The 20,130-nt window shown below is 42.8% G+C and overlaps 1 protein-coding gene across 3 annotated transcripts in view; it reads right to left on the bottom strand.

The window, feature by feature from the left end:
* Positions 1 to 144: 144 nt before the first annotated feature.
* Mms19 (MMS19 cytosolic iron-sulfur assembly component) overlaps positions 145 to 20,130 on the bottom strand; it is a 37,812-nt gene continuing 17,826 nt past the window's right edge. Inside the window, exons 9-31 of one of the 3 annotated variants that reach the window (XM_048452884.3) lie at positions 13,868 to 13,954; positions 13,217 to 13,291; positions 12,591 to 12,668; positions 11,869 to 12,007; positions 11,463 to 11,617; positions 11,166 to 11,244; positions 10,774 to 10,899; positions 10,516 to 10,597; positions 9,932 to 10,032; positions 9,681 to 9,830; positions 8,258 to 8,413; positions 6,553 to 6,652; positions 5,786 to 5,888; positions 5,573 to 5,641; positions 5,258 to 5,384; positions 4,089 to 4,189; positions 3,378 to 3,434; positions 2,662 to 2,848; positions 1,695 to 1,777; positions 1,443 to 1,607; positions 1,312 to 1,371; positions 612 to 712; positions 145 to 534 (exon numbers count right to left, since the gene is read on the bottom strand). In XM_048452884.3, the coding sequence (XP_048308841.3) occupies positions 507 to 534; positions 612 to 712; positions 1,312 to 1,371; positions 1,443 to 1,607; positions 1,695 to 1,777; positions 2,662 to 2,848; positions 3,378 to 3,434; positions 4,089 to 4,189; positions 5,258 to 5,384; positions 5,573 to 5,641; positions 5,786 to 5,888; positions 6,553 to 6,652; positions 8,258 to 8,413; positions 9,681 to 9,830; positions 9,932 to 10,032; positions 10,516 to 10,597; positions 10,774 to 10,899; positions 11,166 to 11,244; positions 11,463 to 11,617; positions 11,869 to 12,007; positions 12,591 to 12,668; positions 13,217 to 13,291; positions 13,868 to 13,954 (2,409 nt within the window). In that variant the 3' untranslated portion in view covers positions 145 to 506. Of the gene's footprint in view, positions 535 to 608; positions 745 to 1,311; positions 1,372 to 1,442; positions 1,608 to 1,694; positions 1,778 to 2,661; positions 2,849 to 3,377; positions 3,435 to 4,088; positions 4,190 to 5,257; positions 5,385 to 5,572; positions 5,642 to 5,785; positions 5,889 to 6,552; positions 6,653 to 8,257; positions 8,414 to 9,680; positions 9,831 to 9,931; positions 10,033 to 10,515; positions 10,598 to 10,773; positions 10,900 to 11,165; positions 11,245 to 11,462; positions 11,641 to 11,868; positions 12,008 to 12,590; positions 12,669 to 13,216; positions 13,292 to 13,867; positions 13,955 to 20,130 lie in introns of those variants that run through there. The other 2 variants (XM_048452885.3, XM_048452887.3) reach the window with 2 other exon arrangements.

Raw genomic sequence — 20,130 nt, 5'->3', positions numbered from 1 at the left:
GTGTCGGGGAGGTCTAGATAAAGAAGGCCTGCTAAGTTTGTTGTCTCCTTATTTTGAAGAGCTAGAGGCTCTCCAGAACTCTATGTGCTATTACAGCATATGTAGGATAAAGGGAATACATGTCAATCCACCCATTACCAAAAAAAAAAAAAAAAAAATCTTTTTATTCTCTGGCAAATGAACACACAACACCATCCCTGGCCCCCAAGGTCACACTCAACTGCATTTGTCCTTCAACAAGAAAAGCTGCCTTTTCCTGATACAGGGGAGCCCCAAGATCCAACATCTTTTCCCCCAAATACAAGGCCCATTCAGTTTCTTCAACAATCCACTAGAAATTAGAACTCAAGTGTCTTGTCTTGCACAGCCATGCAGGAGGGATCCAGCATCTGTACTGTATCCATGGGGAAGACAGGTCAGTGGTCTCCTTGCCTTGGAGGATGGCTCAATAGTTAGTCCCTGCTGCAGGTTAGATTGTCAGAAGGGGCTAGGCCAGGACCAAGGGTTCAGCTACCTGGGCTCCCCAGCAGAAACCTGTAGGCACAAATAATGTTACAACATTACCTTGAGTTTTTCATTGGTCCCACCACTTCCTTCAGTCTACAGCTTACCATTCTCCCCTCGCAGACACTGCTTCCTTGCGCACAAGTCTCTTCTTGTCATCCAGAGGCTTGGCTAAGGCCCGGATCACCTGGGATTTGTATGGCAGTAGCTGTGAAGTCAGAGGACATCATCTTACTCTTGCTGGAATGAGAAATGGGAAATTCTGCTTCTCTGACACCTATAACATCTTGATGGAAGTGAAATGTGACCCACTTTTAAGAATGGTTTTCAATATATGGGTGTATCCCCCAGGACTGTTACAAATGGTTGTGAGCTGCCATGTGGGTGCTGGGAATCAAACCTGGATACTCTAGAATAGCCAGTGCTCTTAAGTAATGAGCCATCTCTCAAGCTCTATGTCCTCCCCTTTAATCTGAAAGTTTGAACGCCAGCCTCACACATTAAATATATCCCATGTGCCTTATCCTTTAATGATTCTAATTTGATGGGAAAGGTCAGGATTACCAGTGTTACGAGGGTCAGGTTCAAGATGTGTAGGGGGAATCTATGTTTATCTATGTGTACGATGTATGCAGCTCTATCTTCTCACACAGAATTGGGTGGCTAATCTCACTTGAGAGCAAGCAAGTACTAATCAGGTGTGGCAGTCCACACTTGTAACCCCAGCACTGAAGTAGGATGATCATAGCAAGTCAGGCCAGCTTGGACAACAGCATTAAACAAGCATTTCTGACTCTTGAGACTTACCACAGGAGTGGGCAGGCGAGTGAGGGCATGCATACACTGCAGAGCAGCAATCCGGACAGCCTGGAACACAAATGAGGTCAGGGCACACAAAAGGTGAAAGGTACTAAAGGATATGCTAGGGCTCAACGCACCATTGAAGGACTAGAGCTGAGGGTCAGGAATTTGGTGACCAGAGTATCAACATGAAGACTCATGATTTGGGGTGCTTCCAGTAGAAGAGGCTGGAGACAGCTGAGAGTAGAAAGCTGGACCACCGAATCAGGGCAGGACAGTGCCTCCAGCAGCAAGGAAAGGAGCTAAGAACCAATGGAAATGGGATGCACATTATGGTCTTGGATCTTTATCTGCCCTCTCCCTTTCTGAGGGGTGATTGTAGGACTCACTGTGGGCAGCTCTGGTAAAAGCACAGGCTTGGGCAGCCTGTTGAGTACATGAGACAGACCCTTTAGATAGTTTGGCTTCACATCTGAGGGAAAAAGAAAAAGATGATGCTTAGAAGAAAAACGGGTTAGACATTCAGTTTGAGAATTATCAGCCTATAATGAGTAGGGAGTGTGATAGCTGAAGGCAATAGTTACAGCGCTCAGCAAGCAGAGGAAGGGGAAGTCAAGGCCAGCCTGATCTACAGCATAAGACCTGTTTAAACATGGGGTTGAGGCTAGGGAAGATAGCTCAGGGATCAAGTGCTTTTTGTGAACATGTAGACCTGAGTTCAAGTCCCACTGAACCTTATGTAAATAGGTTAAGTGTGGCAGGAAAATGTGCACCTGTAATGCCAGCCTTGGGGGAGTGGACATAGAGCAGCTGGGGCTTGTTGGCTAGCCAATCTAGGTTCACTGAGATATCAAGGCTCTTGCCTATATGACTTGAGCTCAATCCCTGGAACCCATTTGGTATAACTTTTACAAGTTGTTCTTTGATCCCTGAGCACATACACATAAACAAACATATAAACATATAAACAATGAAAGACCAGCAAGGTAATGGCACTGCTGTTAAGCCTGACAATTTTGAGTTCAATCCTTGGAATCTATGTGGTGGAAGGAAAGACCTCCACAGATACATAATGTAGTATGCAGTTAAAAAAATCTAATAAAAGATAGCTGATGTTGACTTTTGGCTTCCACATGAACATGTTCGCGCGCGCTCTCTCTCTCTCTCTCTCTCTCTCTCTCTCTCTCTCTAAGACTCTTAAGCTCACAATAGCTCCAATGTACCCATCAAGGAAAAGGGATGGAAGTGTGGCTTTGTAGGTGCAGAACACTCTGAGGATAAAGCATCTGGGTCTTAAATTACTGTAGAGACTGGCCAAGGAGATGTCCATGGATTTGGGGTTAAGCTTTCAGACACCTTGGGGAGCAGCATGGAAGCCTTGGACCAAAGCAGGCACATTGTCTGTGAAGAACCGCTGGCGGAACATAATCCGAACATCAGCATGGCCGGCACGAGTCAACACATCAGTGCAGTCAGACATGAGTAGAGAGAAGCCATCGGCTGCTGCAGGACCTAGTTCTGGATCACTGAGGAGGCCCATGAGCTGGTGGGACCAAAATAAATAGACAGACAGAGAGACAAACAAACAAATAAATAAGCGAGCCTTTTGGTATGCTGGAAAGAAAACTCTCAAATACAAAAAGGATGAAAGTCTTATAAGAATAATAAGGGGCTGGATACGTGGATAGTGGTTGAAAGCATTTACTGTTCATTTAGAGAACTTGGGTTTAGTTCCCAGCACCCACAAGATGTCTTACAAACATTTATACCCTATTTCCAGGGTATCTTGCTGTGTCCTCTGTTCTCCTTGGGCAGCAGGCAAGCATGTGTACACACAAGCAAAATATACACATAATACGCTTTTTCTTTTGAGACAGGTAGCTCTGTTTGTCATGGAACTCTCTAGGCAGACCAGGCTGGCCTTATACTCAGAGATCTGCCTGCCTCTGCCTGAGTGCCTCGGGTAAAAGGCATGTGGTACCATGCCCAACAAAAATACAAGTAGTAAGAGGGAAATGGGATCAAAAGGAGGTTCTTGTTTAGATCCCAATTATGTCTCAGGAAAGACTTACTCGGGTGGTAAGGCAGGTGCTGAGAGGATGGTATCTGAGGACTAAAGCCTTGGTTACCTGTAAGAGAAAAGAGAAGTCAGGGTCTGACATTCAAACTCCAGAACTCCAAGGCACCCTTGTTACAAATGGCGGCTTGGGGGCTTTTGTGGTTTGAATGAGATGTCTCCCATAAGTCTTAGCCATCTGGATACTTGGTTCCCAGTTGGTGCTGTTCAGAGAAGATTACTTTGCTGGGAAGTATGTCACTTGGGGTATGCTTTGAGATTTCAAGACTCAAGCCACAGTGTCTTTCTCTGCCTCCTGATTTTGGATCAAGATGTGAGCCCACAGCTGTTACAGTTATCATGCCTCTGCTCTGCCATAATGGACTCTGACCCTGAGACCAGTTGTAAACCTAATTAGATACTTTTTAAAAAAGATTTATTTATTTATTATGTATACATTATTCTCAATATTCTGTCAGCATGTGTGCCTACAGGCCAGAAGAGGGGACCAGATCTCATTACAGATGGTTGTGAGCCACTATGCGGTTGCTGGGAATTGAACTCAGGACCTTTGGAAGAGCAGGCAGTGCTCTTAACCGCTGAGCCATCTCTCCAGCCCCTAAATATTTTTTTATAAGGTATCTCAGTCATGGTATTTTAACACAGCAGTAGAAAAACAAACAGGAATATTTTGTCTATCTAACCAGTATCTATGCTACCTCCTCACCCAGAGCAGCAGAACGAAAGCCTGATTACGAGAAGATCCAGAGGCCAGGCCAGCCTCCACTGCGTCCACAGCAAGCTGGAGGAATTCATCCAACTGCTGCCCTAAGAAGAAAGGTACATAATGTTACAATGACAATGTAGCTTCTTCCTTTAATGACAAAGGATGTAAATCATTTACGTGCACAGTACTTGAGAAGCTATTAGAAAAAGACAATCAAAATGACAGAATGCCAGTAGCAGAGTCTGGTGCAGTACTTTTAATAGCAAGGTGCTGGTACCTGAGGAGAGAGTTGTCTACTCCAATAAAGACTTACACCATAAGAGGCTAGAAAAGGCGGCTCAGGGGGCTGGAGAGATGGCTCAGAGGTTAAGAGCACTGGCTGCTCTTCCAGAGGTCCTGAGTTCAATTCCCAGCAACCAAATGGTGGCTCACAATAATCCGTAATGAGATAATACATGGAAGCAGAATGTTGTATATATATAATAAATATGTAAATAAATCTTTAAAAATAAATAAATAAACTTAAAAAAAAAGGCTCAGCAGTTGAGAGAGCACTAGTTGCTCTTGCAGAAGTCCAGCATATGTCTCCAAGAACCCACAAAGTAGTTCACAACCACATGTAACTTCAGTTCCAGGGGATCCAATGCCCTCCACTCATACATACATACATACACACATACATAAGACAAGCACCTTTTAAAAATATTTTTACTATTGTCTTTAAGTGTAAGTATGCAGGTGTCTGTGTACAGCTATGTACATCTGAGTGTAGGTAATCCTGGAGTCTAGAAGAGGGTGTCATTATCTTTTGGAGCTAGACTTAGAGACTGTTGTAAGATTTCTGATATGGCTGCTGAGAACTGATCCAGGAATCTAGTACATACTCCTAATCACTGAGCCATCTCTTTTGTTTCGCAAACAAATCTATTTTTAAAAAATTATTCTTGCTAGCACCATGATGGAATAAGATGGCAGAAGTGAGTTGAATGTGCTCCTTCTATTCTTGTTTTGAACCCTGAAATGCTCTGCCAAACTCCAGTCTCTGACAAGACTGTCTGAGGACAGTAAATGAAGTCATTATGAGTTCCTTTAAGGAGAACAAGAACTAAACGTGTAGATTTCATCACTAGGTAACAAAGAAAGACTTCTATCCCAGGCCAGCCCAGTACCTGGAGGGTGCTTGTTGAGGAGTCCTGCGAAGCACTTGGCGGCGGCAGTGGAAGAGAAGTGGCAGCTGTGGCAGCAGCTCTGCTCCAGAAGTTCCCGCATGAGTCGGCTCAGCTGAGGGATTTCCACCTACAGAAAACCTGGCCATGTAATGGACCCAGAAGACACTTGAACTCCAAGAAATACTCAATAGAAAGTGACATCAGAGATCAGCATGGAAAAGAACTTCTTTAAATTGGGAAGCAAGAAAGCTTAGCCTGTGGCAAAGCTCAGCCCAAGGTCATCTGAGTTCCAGAGTCTCAAATGTGCCCACTTACATTTCGTGGCAGGGAGCAGACAAAAGCTGTAAGCAGTGCAACCAGTCGCCTCTGCGCAGAGGAGCCATTCTGTGAAGGAAGAAGAGCTCTGATGGGCCTGTCTTACCGGTAGTAGGCATGTATGTCCCTATTCCCATCCCAGAACAGTCCTAAAGTTGAGTCTAAAGGATATAAACTCCAAGATTCAGACCATCAGAGCTATTAGATTATTACCTGGAATGGCTGGAATCGGCTTGGGAAGCTGTTCTCAGGTAGAAAGGAGGTGTTGCCATCTAAGAAGAGGGGCACAATGCACAGGACACTCTGGGCAGCTAGTCTGGAGACAGAGTACCGGGTGTCATTAGGAAGCCAGAGTATGTGCACATCTGTGTGCAGGTGCCATGATTATCCACATATTCAACATGCTAATTTGGCACAATTATTTGCACAATCAAACCCTATCCTCTTAGCCTACAGTTTTATGAGGAGTTCAATGCATATTTTAAAAACAGTTAACTGCTGACCTCCAAAAACAAAAACAAATGAAACCCATTGACCCCAGGACTGGAAAGATGATTCTGTGGATAAGAGCACTTGTTCTCGCAGAAGACCCGAGTTTGGTTACCAGAATCCACATGGAGGCTAACAGTTGCAACTAAATTTCAAAGGATCGGACACCTGTCTTCAACAGGCAACACATACACATTGTGCATACATACATATGCAGAAAAAACACTAACACATATGAAGCAAAAATAAACAAACCTAAAAAATTCCCTAGCAACATAAACCACCAACAAAAATCACTAATCCTAAGGCTCATCCAATAGTCTGTGTTGTTTTTAAAAGGTCCTTCCTTTTCTTTTGTCATTAAACTTATAAAACAACTGCCTCCATACTTACTTTCAGGAACACGGACAACTGAGAAAGCACCACCTGTGACTCCTGTCCAAGAATGTTTTCTCCATCCCTGAGGTTCAGGTCACTCGTGTTATACTCACTCAGGGCTCAGGTGGGTAGTAGCAGTTCCAATGACAGATGCCAAGGCAGCCAAGACCTCATCTTCCAACAGTACTCTTCTCAGAACTGAGGATTCCTTCTCTGCAAAACCAAAACACCTATGCATGACAATCTATAGAATCATAAAGCCAGTACTGGTTCAGAAACCCAAATCTGGCCTGAAGGTGGCAGCATATACCCTTTAAATGCCTTTAAACAGGCTGATCTCTGTGAGTTTGAGGCCAGCCTGGTCTACAGAGCAAGTTTCACAACAGTCAGGACTACACCCTGTCTCTCAAGAAAAAACAAACAAACAAAATCCAAATTTGGGTCAAGACTGCCTGTTAATATCAGCCTTACAAGCCTGAAGCAGGAGGACTATGAGCTTATGGTCAAGCCTGAGCTAAACAGTGAGACTAGCAAGGAAGGAGGAAGGAATTCAAAGTAGTTCTTGTACATCTCATAACAGGCTAACTCTGGAGTAATCATATTTTTTTTAAAAAAATTATTTTTAATTAAATTATGTGTATATGTATTGTGTGTGCAAGTGCTGGGGGGGGGAGCTATGCACATGAATACAGGTGTTCTCAGAGTCCAGAAGAGAGTATGGGATCCCCCGGAGCTAGAGTGAAAGGTAGTTATGAGCCACCTAAGTTTGGGAACTATGCTCAGGAAGAGCAGCAAGCACTTTTAACTACTGAGCTATCTCTCTAGCCCTTAATATTTCAGGGTTCCCTACTACCTTTGGAGACTGGGTATTGCTATGTAGCATTAGCTAGCCTGGAACTTGCTATGTAGACCAGGCAAGCTTCAAACTTACTCACAGAGATCCACTTGACTTTGCCTCTTGAGTGCTGGAATTAAAGGCATGGACCACCATGCTTTTTTGGGAAAAGGGTCTCATGTAGCCCAGGCTATCCCTGAACTCCTAATCTTCCTGCTTCTACTTTCCATTGGGATTATAGGAGTACTCCACTGCACCTGGTAAAAGCCAGTAAGTCAATATATCCTGCAGAAATGTTATGGGTTTAAAATCTCGCAGTGAGGCAGAAGTGATACTGGTTTAAACTAGGGGCACAAGAGAAGTGTGCACTGGGCTTACACTAGTCAACAGTAGAAAATGAGGCCAGCTAATAGGGGCAGTCCTGACACTAAGTAGAAACGTCAGTCTTCTAAAAATTTTCAAGATATATGTTTATCTTTATGGGGTCTTATTTATAGCAACTATCATACAATGAGCACTGTTGTCATACAGTACCTTTAATCCTTACCAATGACGCCGTGATTGTGCAATTATGTGGTTCTATGTATAACACACACATATATATGCACATGTTAGACACATACGCGTCATACATAAACACATATGTTTTACACACACACACACACACACACACACACACACACACACACGAACAAACAATAAGGTATCTTAAAAAGTTTGCAAGCTGAACATAAAACCCAACCAGGCCCACTAGACTCCAGAGTTCAATCCTAATCAACTAGTAGTACAGCATTTAAAATGTGCGTCCCTTTTATTGCTGCCATCACTACTGGAGTCTGGTTACTGTCCCTGGTCATCCTTGTCTTAAGTGGGATTTGTACTTGACAGTACAACAGGCAGTGACAGTAATACCCAGGAGGTGCTGATGCTGTCTAATGCAAGTAGAAAGCCAAATTCCTAGAATATGAAGCACAGAAAATTACCTGGCATGGAAGCCTGGACAGCCAAACCAAACAGGCAGGGTACAGCTGTCTTGTGGAAATACCAGTAGCTCTCAGGGTCCTGCTGGCATTTTTCTGCCACTTGCTGGAGACTTTGACAGATAGCAGTAATTTCACTGGGTTCTGTAACCATATTCCCTGTGTGGGGAGAAAAGTCATATTCTTTATAGGGTTTTCTCTCAAGCACTTCCAGGTATTTTCTTTTTTTATTTAAAAAAAAAATTGCCTATAGGTGTTTTGCCTGTATGTCTGTCTATATAGCACATGCATGCTTAGTGCCCACAGAAGCCGGAAGAGGACATTAGGGTTCCTTATGACTGGAGTGAGCTGCCACATGGGCGCTGGGAATTAAACCAAGGTCCTCTGGAAGGGTCATCCAAGGACAATCTTGCATAGCTGATCTTCCTGCCTCTACCTCCTAGTGTTGGTTTACAGGTAGGTAAGATAACGCCTAATTTGATGCAGGACTGTGGATGCCAATTAGTATTTCATACACACTAGTTAAGTGCTCTACCAACTAAGCTATATCCCCAGCTCATGGTGCAACTTTCATACATAGAGATAAAATAACAGGATCTCTAAAAATTCAATTCCTGAGTCAAAGAACATGTATATGTGTAATTCAAGAAGAGTAGTTCATTCATTGTTTAAAGATAATGAGATTGACTGGGTTAGACTGAGCTTTTTCTTTCTTTCATTTCATTTATTTTTAAGTTTACCATGACCACAAGAAAGAAAAATATTTCACGTTTCAAATATTGGGTGCCAGAATCTAGAAAGAAAATGAAAGGGAGAACAGAAAGAGGACATAATGGATGCCACGCTGGGTAAGAAAAGCTTTTGGTGGGTGTGTGCACATGGATAGTTGTGGGTGTCTTCTGTGATCACAGTCCACTTTATTTTTGAGTGAGGATCCTCCCGTCTCTTGACTCCTCAGAGCTGAGATTAAGGCAGGTGTGCCTGGCTTCTTATGTAGGTGCTCAGGATAGAACCTTAGGTCTTTGTGCTTGTGAGGCAAGCACTTTACTGACCAAACCATCTCCCCAGGCCCAGGAGACATGGCCCCTAATGCTCAACAGAGGAACTATGATGACAACAGTTTCTTGAATATTGCAAAGTACCTAGTAGACATGACTCTGAACACTTCAGAGACACAAAAAGGGCAGATGTGTGAGTTCATATATACATCACTTTCTTCTGGTATATTTGTATCGAAATGTCATCCTGTACAATCATAAATTATAATCCACGTACTGTATTACTATTCTAATATTATTACAGTTAGGTATTGATTTTTAAAGAGCTTACCATGCCACTGCTTTGTACACCAACTACAATTACAACTTTACAGTCCCTAGCCCAAGGTTCCATTTAGCCCTGCCCCTTGTTGGTAACTGGTAGCTACCTTTGTTTGCTTGACAGAGATGCTGCAGCAGCAGAGGCAGTGTCTCCTTGACAATGCTGGGATGTGTTGAAATGGCTGACAAAGCTTGCAGACAGTAGAAATGCCGGGAACTTTTCATAAGACCATCTTCTCTAGCCACATCTGACTCACCTAAAGCAATTGGTGAGATATGGTTTCACTGTGTGATGGTGTGAAGGCCTTCTTCAGAAAGCCCCGCTGGCAAGGGTTGGGCCACAGATTAGCACATATACCTTTATGTAGCTCCTTAGCAAGCTTGGGTAGCAGGTGGCTGCTGAAGGTTCCAGGATAGAGTGTGGTCAGGGTTCCAGATGCCTCCAGTGCTGCCACCCGACTAGAGACAAAGAAGAGTATTAGCTGAGTCTTGGCCCATCATTCTTTTCCCAAGGCCCACCAGCAGGAAGATTAGGAGAATGGGCTCTCATGGCTACCTTGCTGAAAAGCAAGACCCAAGCCCTACAAAACATAACTGGATAAGTCTTCTTTTAATTGTGTGTATATAGTTTTGTTTTTTTAAAGACAGGGTTTCTCTGAGTAGCCCTAGCTGTCCTGGAACTCACTATGTAGACCAGGTTGAGAGCAAACTTACAGAGATTTGCCTGTCTCTGCCTTCCAAGTGCTGGAATTAAAGGTGTGTGCCACCACTGCCTAGCTGGACAGGTCTTCTAATGACCAAGAAGAGAGAGTAGTCCTACGTCTTTCCAAGCACTCAGCAACAATAACAACACAGCAAAGAACTCTGGCTCTTGCTGCATCTGCTGCTGCTGATAAAAAGGCAGGAAAAACATTGCTCTTCCTCACTGCTTTAGATTCTCACCAACTCTGGGAATCTTCCTCCAGGAAGATCAGTCGGTACAGGTGACCTACTGCCAGCTCCAAGTCCCCAGAAGATAGAAGATCTGTATTTAGAAAGAACACAAGCTTCAGCTTTCCTTTCTTGCAGCTACAATCCTTCTGAGAAATCCATATCATCTAGTGCTGCAATGATAATGAGGAAACCACTGCTCTTCACTTAAGACAGATAACACAAGAAGGGATCAATACACTCCCTTATCTTTTTTCATTCAAGACATACCTGGCTGAGAACCTAAAACTGTGAGTGTCCGGATGCCAACAAGCTGAAGCTGGGTGCTGGGGTCTATTAGAGCCATGAATACCAATGAGCACAGCTGGTCCTTGAAGCTAGTCAGAGGCCTTTCATCTAGGAAAAATAGAGGCCAGGTCAGAGGGCTTATGGCCTATCCCTGTCTGCAGTGCTACAGACAACATGGGGCAGATTTTAAGAACTCAAACCACTGGACTTCTAGGACACACACTGCAAAATGACAATCCATTCAGTATAGTCTTGTACTGCAATCTCTAAACAGGTCCACTCCTCTTGACTACTCTGTAGTACACTACTGCAATATTCCTGGGCAATAGGGCTCAACAACTGCCCAGGGTAACTCAACTACAAAGTGACCTCACCTTTCTCTTCATAGTTCCATTTCTGCTGTAGCTTTAAGAAACCCAGGAGCATTTCAAGGATTGTCCGTCGCTGGTTGCTCTGTAATGTTTCAAGGAGTACTGGGGTCAAAGAAGATTTTCAAGGACTTTAGTCCTGATCCTCTAAGAATTAACCTTCTATTTAAGACTGATACTGTGTGAGAGTAAATAAAGAACAAGCAGCAAACAGGAGCAAACCCAGATCTATCTGGGCCCAAACTAGAGCTTCAATCTCTCCAAGAAAGGGACCACAGCACCAGTTCCCACCTGTCCCCTTACCTGACTGTGCTTGTGGAACTGTTCCAACAGCAAGGGAAGCACGTTGCGGGTGATGTGCTCACAGGCTCGGGCAGACGCACCTGCAGCAGCCTGCAACAACTTGGCACTAGGCCACACCAGTTTCATATCTGGTTCACATAGATGATGCCTGCAGTCTAGAGAGGCAGCAATCACAGACCTGGGGAGTAGGTCAAATATTGCCTGATTCCCCATTATCCATAGAGACTGCTCACTGACACTTGGAATTGTTTGCTACCAGTTACCATCTAATTGTCTTCGATACAATGAAGGGCTGCAGTCCCCAAATCACTGAACATATGGCGGCCACCCATAAAGGGCCACTGGCCCTAAAGGAATGCTAGCTCTAAGGTGCTCACTCCCTTTGCTGGCTCCAAGTTCCCATTACCCTGTAGAATGGTGCTGAGGAAGGAGTCAAGGAGGTCCTCAGCATCAGCCCTCAGCACAGAGCAAGACAAACACGCAGTCAGGGAGTGGAGGGCTGCCAGGCCCTCGGCCTCTACGCGCTCACTTGCCGTCTGGAACACCTGTCAGGGAGGGATCCCAGGGCTACTAAGGTAAGCTTGTATCAGATGAGGTCCCACCCATCCACTGCCTTCTTTATTTTTTTTCTTTGGGGTCAGAATGATACGTTTGAGAAAGTTTGGGGCACAGCAATGATAGCTAAAACTCCCAACCTAGTATCTTCTTTCTTGGTTATATGTTCAACAAGTCTTTGTCTCACTAGGAATGACACATACAGTTTTTACAAACAGGTTACCAACTCTGAACAGAGGTGATCATAAGCCTTATTTTACGTCTTTTTCTCTACCTTTACATTCAGATGGTGCCAGAAACACCATAACCTATGTTCCTTGCAATGAGAGGTCAAGAAGTAGGTGTTGTACAAAGGTGGTCATGTACGATCACCAAGCAGGTAGCCCTCATAAGGGAACTGTCTCCGTTGCCATTCAATTGAAGTCTATCTATCCCCTTGCTTGTTCACTGAAATAACAAACACAGCACCTTGACCCTGGGGAGATAGGGAAGAGGACAGAGAAGGGATATTACTTCCCCTCGTGCCTGACACCTGTCAGTTAACAGCAGTGAGATTACCTAGCTAACACTCACCTCTCTGCGGATAGAAGCCCAAAGACTTGGGAGGAAGTCCTTCAGTTCCTTTTGTCCATACACAGCACAGCAAGCATTCTGCCAAGAGAATGGCAGGCATCAGGACACTCACACTCAAGATGCTCTGGGATACATGGTGAACTCTAGCAGGAAAACCTTCAAGGCATTCTAACAGTAATAACCAGGGCACAGAAAAGAGCTTACTCTGACTCCTAAGAGCATAAGCTGACACAGCCCATGGAAGATTGTTTACCTAGGATATATGAAGTTCTGGGTTTAATTTCCAACACACCTTCCCCTAAAACAAAGTCTGAAGTGGCAACACAAACTAATCTCAGTACTTGGGAAGTGGAGATAAAAAGATCAGAACCAGACTAGGCTAAGAGACTCTTTCTCAAAAATCCAAAAAACAAAAACAAAACAAACAAAAAAGCCAACAAAAAGATGAGCACTGATTAGTTCTTGGTTACACAGAGTAAGACAATATGAATGCTACCGGGCTTAGACCAACCATAGAAGCCCAAATATGGGCCCATGAAGTACATGAATTAATTGGCCTTCAGCTGTCCAAGAAACTGTATTTTTAGTACTACTAACTTTTGTAAGGATAGCTGGATCCTACTCACCAGAGTTTGCAGAGAATCCAGTTTGGCACTTAAAATCTCAGAATCCACTTTCTCAATCAGCAGAGGCAGCAAGAACTGTAAAAAAGAAGGAAAAATTTCAGCTTGAGATAGTGTCTTAGCCATCAAAACCAACAACCATGTTCGTATTGTCCTACGAGACAGTTGCCACTAAGACGCAGGCCAGGAGTTACAACTGTAAGCTAACTTTCCTGCCATGCTGTGGTACCTGAGAAACAGGCACATTAGCAAAGTTTACAGACATCAAGTACAATACCTACAAAAGAGATTAGTATTTTAGGAGATAAGATGGTGAAGTTTTGATACTGAAAGTCTGAAAATGTTTGGCATACACTAAAATGTAAAAGAGCATTCTTTCTCCCCATGTTTTTACTTTAAAAAAAATTGTTTCTATTATTTTATATGTATGAGTGTTTGTCTGCATGCATGCCTGGTACCATGTAGGTAATGGATCATCTGAAAATAGAGTGATAAATGGTTGTGAGCCACCATATGGGTGCTGGGAATCAAACCCAGGTCCTCTGGAAGAGCAGCCAGTGCCCTTAACTGCTGATCCCTTTGTCCAAACCCCATGCTGCTCTCCCTTTAGAGCCTTCTCTGGGCAGAGACTACCTTCACCTAGACCAGACTCACCTCAGCAAAACGTGGTGTGGAAGTCAGCACAGCACGGAGACTCAGGATGAGATCATCTCTCTGGATGCCATAGGGATCATTAGGTGGCTGAAAATGGAAAGGAACCATGGAACACCTTAGCCCTTAATCTGAACCTAGCAAGCCTGAAGTACAGGTGACACTTAGACCCAATCTAGCACAATCATACATCATGCAGTCCCAGCTAGAAGACATGCTCACTCTTACATATTTTTATCTTTTAGGCACTACTTTATTTTTCTGTTTCTTGAGAAAGGGTCTTTCTATGTAGCCCAGGGAGTCTTGGAACTATGTAGACAATGCTGGCCTTAACTCAGATACGTTTGCTTCTGTCTCTCAAGTGTAGGGCTTTAAGTCGCGGATTGGGTGGTGACACACAGCAAGGTGTTTATTTTTTACAGTATTAGAATTAAACATCTTTTTCCATAAGATCTCACATAGGCTAATTTGAAACACTCTATGTAGTTAATGCCGACCTTGATCTTCTGATTGTTTTGCATCTACCTCTTAAGGGTCAGGGTCATAGGTGTGTGTCACCAAAACTTGCATTCCGTGCTGGAATTGAATACTTTGGGATGCTAGGCAAGCACTCTATTGCCAAGGTACATACATTGTCTGCTACATTAAAAATATTTTCAGGCAGGAGTGGTGGCATTCATCTTTAATCCCAGTGCTCAGGAGGAAGAGATGGGAGGATCTCTGTGAGGTTGAGGCCAGTCTGGTCTACACAGCAAGTTCCAAGACTGGCTCCATAGCTACTGAGAAACTTGTCTCAAAAAACCAACCAATCAACCTATCAACCAAACAAAAAAACAGAATTTTAGATTTTTTTCTTTACTCCTCTGGAAACTGCACCAAAAATACAGTAAAGGGAGAATGTTGAAGATAACCAGGGAAGAGATATGCAAAATCATTCTAGATACAAGGTAGATGGTAAGAAAATGACCCCCACATCTAAGATGAAAGGACTCTAGGTAGACCCGGGGGTATCTGAATAACTAATTCCCCCATTGCACACTCCCTGAAAGGTGTGGAATGGGCGATTCTAAGGGACAGTGGAATTGGGAATGGGATAGAGAAACAATCTAAGGTCCTGCATAGTCTTCTTACTCTTCCTTAATCATAGCAGATCCCTGAGGTTTAATTTTCTTGACTGAATAGGTGCAGTAGAGGGTCTCAGTGCTGCACCCGGAGATCAAAGTGATAAGGTACCAGTTTGATATTCTCAGCTCTCGTCTGCTAGGCAGACATAAAGTCTTTTTTTTTTTTTCTAGATGATTAGCCAAATAAGATTATTTTGGGAATTTCCCAGGCTATCCATGTAAGTTACTCTAAAATGGGACTAAGTAGGGTGGTGGTGGGGCATGCCTTTAATCTCAGCACTCAAAAGGCACAGCCAAGTGGATCTCTGTGAGTTTGGGACAGGCTGGACTACAAAGCAAGATCCAGGACATCTAGAACTATTATACAGAGAAACTCTGTCTCCAAAAAGAACAACAACAACAACAACAAAAAAAAACAAAAATAAAAAACAAAAACCTACAATAAATAACAAAAATAAAGGAAGAAAGAAAAAGAGAAAGAAAGGAAAGAAAGAAAGGAGGAAATGAAGCTCATACAGAACTCCCATCACATGTACTCAGGGCTTCCCCTCAAAAAACTAGGAGAAAACAAGGAATATGGATATATATGAGTGCATACACACATGCACAGACACACATAGAGAAAAGAGATTTAATGAGGCTGGTGATGGCTCAGCAAGTAAAGGCCCTTGCTGCCTAAGACTAGTGTTGAGGAATATTATTTAAGATGTGTTACATTTGTTTATGCTGTGGAACATTTGTTTAATGATACAAAGAAATGCTGCATTTGTTTAACTCTATGAAGCTGTATTATTTTGCCTGTCTAAAGCTCCTAATTGGTCTAATAATGAGCTGACTGGCCAATAGCTTGGAAGGAAAGGATAGGTGAAGCTGGCAGGCAGAGAGAATAAATGGGAGGAGAAATCTGAGAGGATGGAGGAGCAAGAGAACAAGGAAAGGTCGCCCCTAGGGACTAGTCACCTAATCACACAGCCAGCCACTGAGTAAGAATGAAAGTAAGATATACAGAAGAAAAGGAAAAAGTCCAGAGGCATAAGGTAGACAGAATAATTTAAGGAAAGCTGGCTAGAAATAAGCCAATCTAATGCTGGGCACTTATAAGCCTCTGGGTGTGATTTATTTGGGGGCTGGGTGATGGGTCCCCAAAATAGCAAAGAACAAAGAGCCAAAGAGTTAAAACAAAACAAAACAAAAAGTCAACTACAGACTAGAGATCAGAGTTCAATCCTGGGAACCAATGTATAAGTGGAAAGAGAGACGACTCCACTAAAGTTGTCCTCTGATATCTACCTATAGCCTGTGGCATACATGTACCAGTTATCATCATACAGACACTCTCGAAAAAGTTTTATTCCCAGTAACATAGGCCAAAGAGATGGCTCAGTGAGTAAAGCTGCCACTAAGGCTGATAACATGAATTCAATCCCTAGGACCCATATGATGGAAGGTTAGAACCAACTCCTACAAGTTGTTCCCTGACCTACCTCCACATGTACCATGGCATGTATGTGAAGTTATTTCCTCAGAGGTCAAAACCTTTCAATTTGGAGAAATTTAAGACACAGAATATAAATGGGTATAAAAAACAGGATTTTTTTAAAAAATTAAATTTTTTATGTGCATTTGGTATTTGACCTGCATTATGTATAAAATGGGGATGTAAAACGGGATTTTTTAAAAAAATTATTTTATGTCCATTTGGTGTTTGACCTGCATGTATATCTGTGAAGGTGTTGGATTCTCTGAAACTGGAATTACAAACAGCAGTGAGCTATCATGTGGGTGCTGGGAACTGAACCTCTGGAAGGGCAGCCAGTGCTTGTCATGGCTGAGCCATATTGCCAATCCAAAACAGGGTATTTTAAGACAGAATGTTTACAGAGAGATGAAACACTCCATCCTCCAAGCAAGCTAGTTGAGACATGAAACAAACTACTAAAATAGCTTCCACAAGTCCCTGAAATTGACCAGAGCCACTAGAACTCTCCTTCCCCAAGTATATATAAGCAGTAAAAATTGTTCTGAGACTATCTCAGAGGAGCCAAGTAGAAGAAACAAAGACCAGCTAAGCTTCCTAGAAGAGGCTCATCCCAACGGAAAAGGACACATTTTCAGCTTGCTGAACTACCTGCAGGGGGTGCAGTGTGCACCAATTTTTTTTTTTTTTTGAGTTGTCTTTGGTGATAGATACCTTGAGCCATTTCTGTTCCTGTAAGAAACTCTTCAACCATATTCCTGTTATAACCCCAATAAAATTAATTGCTTCAACAAATTAAGACTTTGGCGGTATCTATACTTTGGTCTATTGCCTGTTCCCTACCTGGGGTGAACAGACACTTGTTCACATCTCCCAAAAACAGTGTTTCAGTATGAGTAGTCACACAAATAAATGTAATAAAAAAGATTTAAGGGCTGGGGAGATGGCTCAATGTGTAAGAGCAAATAATGCTCTCAAAAAGAGCCCGAATTTGGTTCTTAGCACCCACGTCAGGCTGCTCAAAAGTACCTATAATTGTGCCTCCAGGGAACCCGATATCCTCTTCTGGCATTTGTGAGGAACCTGCACAAATAAGGTATAGACTTACTCAGACACACACCATAAATTAAAAAAAAAAAAAACTTAAAATTTTTTTTTTAAAAATGACATTATTATTTTTGAGATATTGCAGTGGTTTGAAAAAAAAAATGGTCCCCAAAGGGAGTGACACTATTAGGTGTGGCTTTCTTGGAGTATGTGTGGTCTTACTGACAATATGTCACTGTGGAGATGGGCTTTGATGTTTCCTATGTTCAAGCTACTCCCAGTAAGATAGTCTACTTCCTATTGTCTTCATATCAACAGCAGCTCCTTCTCCAGCACCATGTCTGCCTGCACACCACCATGATGACAGACTGAATCTCTGAGCTGTAAGCCAAGTCACAATTAAATGCTTTCCTTTATAAGAGTTGTCGTGGTCATGGTGTTTCTTCACAGCAATAGAAACCCTAAGACAGAAGTTGGGACCAGGAACTGGGGTACTGCTGTGATAGTTTAGACCATGCTTTTGTTTGAAGAAGTATGGACTTTGGGAATTGGGTTAGGAAAACAGGAGAATGTTATAAGCACTGCTTAATTGGCCATACTAGTAGGAGTATGGAAGACAGTGGTGCAGAGTGATTTGAATGGTGGGGTGCTGACTCAAGAGGTTTCAAAGGAGAATGTTAATATATGGCCTAAGGACCAGTCTTGTCCTATTTTGGTGAAGAATGTGGCTGCTTTTTGCCCTTGTCTGAAAAGTCTGTCTTGGGCTAAAGTGAAGAGTTTTTTATTAATTTCCTTGGCAGAGGAAATCTCAAAACAGCCTCAGGGCAAGAGTCCACCCAGCTAAATTTCCAACTAGTGAAAAGGAACTAACGAAAAGCTTTAATTTTAGAGCTGGGTGTGGTGGTGCACGCCTTTAATCCCAGAACTCAGGAGGTAGAGGCTTAAGGCCAGCCTGGTCTAAAAGAGCAAGTTCAAGGACAGCTAAGTTTAGGTAGTAAGGCAATAATCAAAAACAGGAAGCTGGTGAAGAAGGGGGCCAGATTCCAGCCCAGGAAACAGAACTTGGCACATGGTTCTGGCTTTACAGTCAAGGATAAAGGGGTTATAGAATTTGCCTCTACACCTAAGGAAAGCTGCTGAGGCCAGGCATGTTGTAAAGGGTGTCCCTGAATGGAGACCCAGAGAGACCACTGTCTGAAGCTGCAATTGCCTTGTAGATCCTAAGATGTTGGAGATGCCAGAGCTAGGGAACACCTGTTGAGGAAAGCTTCCAAAGCTGAAAATGGAACCAGCCCATGATAAAGAAGTGTGCAGCAGTCAAAAAAAACTGAACAGAGTTGGAGAACTGAAGAGTGTTCTGACATCAGAGATGGGGATGCAGAATTTGGAGTTTGTCCAGCTGGTTTTTGGTCTTGTTTTGGTCCAGTATTTTCTCACTATGCTCCATTCCATATGCTTTGTAATGGTTATACATATCCTATGCCATTATATGTTGAAAGTATGTGAATGGCTTTTTGGTTTTGATTTTATAGAGGATTATAGTTAAGAAACTGCATGAATCTCAGAAAAGACTTTGAATTTTAGATTTTTTAATAAGTCTGGGATTGTTAAGACAATGGGAACTTTTCAAGTTGAACTGAACGCAATTTTGCATTATGATATGGCTACAAGCCTTTGGGGCCCAGAGAGCAGCATGTGGTAGTTTGAAAGAAAATGGCCCCTAAAGGCAGAGCACTATTAGGAGATGTGGCTTTGTCATAGTAGGTGTGGTCTTGTTGGAGGAAGTGTGTAACTATGGTGATGGGCTTTGAGCTCAAGCTACTCCCAGTTAGACAGTCTACTTCCTATTGCATGTATATTAACATGTAGCAGCTCCTTCTCCAGCATTATGTCTGCCTGTACGCTGCCATGCTCCCTGCCATGATGATAATGGACCAAACCTTTTAACTGTAAATGAGCCACCTCAGTTAAAAGTTTTCCTTTGCCATGGTCATGGTGTCTTTTCACAGCAACAAAAACCCTAATAAAGACAGATACATCTACCCATGAGCTAAAAACAGAATGCTATAAAATAGAAATCAATAAAATAATAACAAAATAACAATAACAACAAAACCTTAAGAAAAACTCCTAAGAGTGACATAGAGAGCAAGTTAGGAAATGTGGTATTGCCAGTAATTACAACACTTAGGGACTAAGCCTTGTTAGAAGTTCAAGGTCATGGCCACACATAGCGAGACCCTATCTCAAAATAATACCAGGAATACTAAGGTAGTCAGGCTTGTGTAGCCAGCACTCTTACCTGCTGAGGTATTATCTTTTCACACACACACACACACACACACACGCACGCACGAGACGAGCACACACTCACAAACAGTAGTTGAACCAGTCAACATTTCAAAGGTATAACTTTCTTCTGCATTGTAAAGAAAGTTATTGCATCTGAAACAATTTGAGGAGAGTGGTGGTTTAACAGAATGCCAACTGAGAATAAGCTGGTGACTGATGTCAAGTAAAGACAGCTAAGGCTTTTTAACAACAGTCAGAGTCAATACTCATGCATCATTTGGCATACTCAGTAGAGCTTTCATTTCTTCCACATTACTAATGCTTGC

Source organism: Myodes glareolus, chromosome 7, assembly GCF_982192425.1.
Source record: "Myodes glareolus chromosome 7, mMyoGla1.1, whole genome shotgun sequence".
Classification (NCBI taxonomy): Eukaryota; Metazoa; Chordata; class Mammalia; order Rodentia; family Cricetidae; genus Myodes; species Myodes glareolus.
This window is presented reverse-complemented; position numbering and strand designations above follow the sequence as displayed.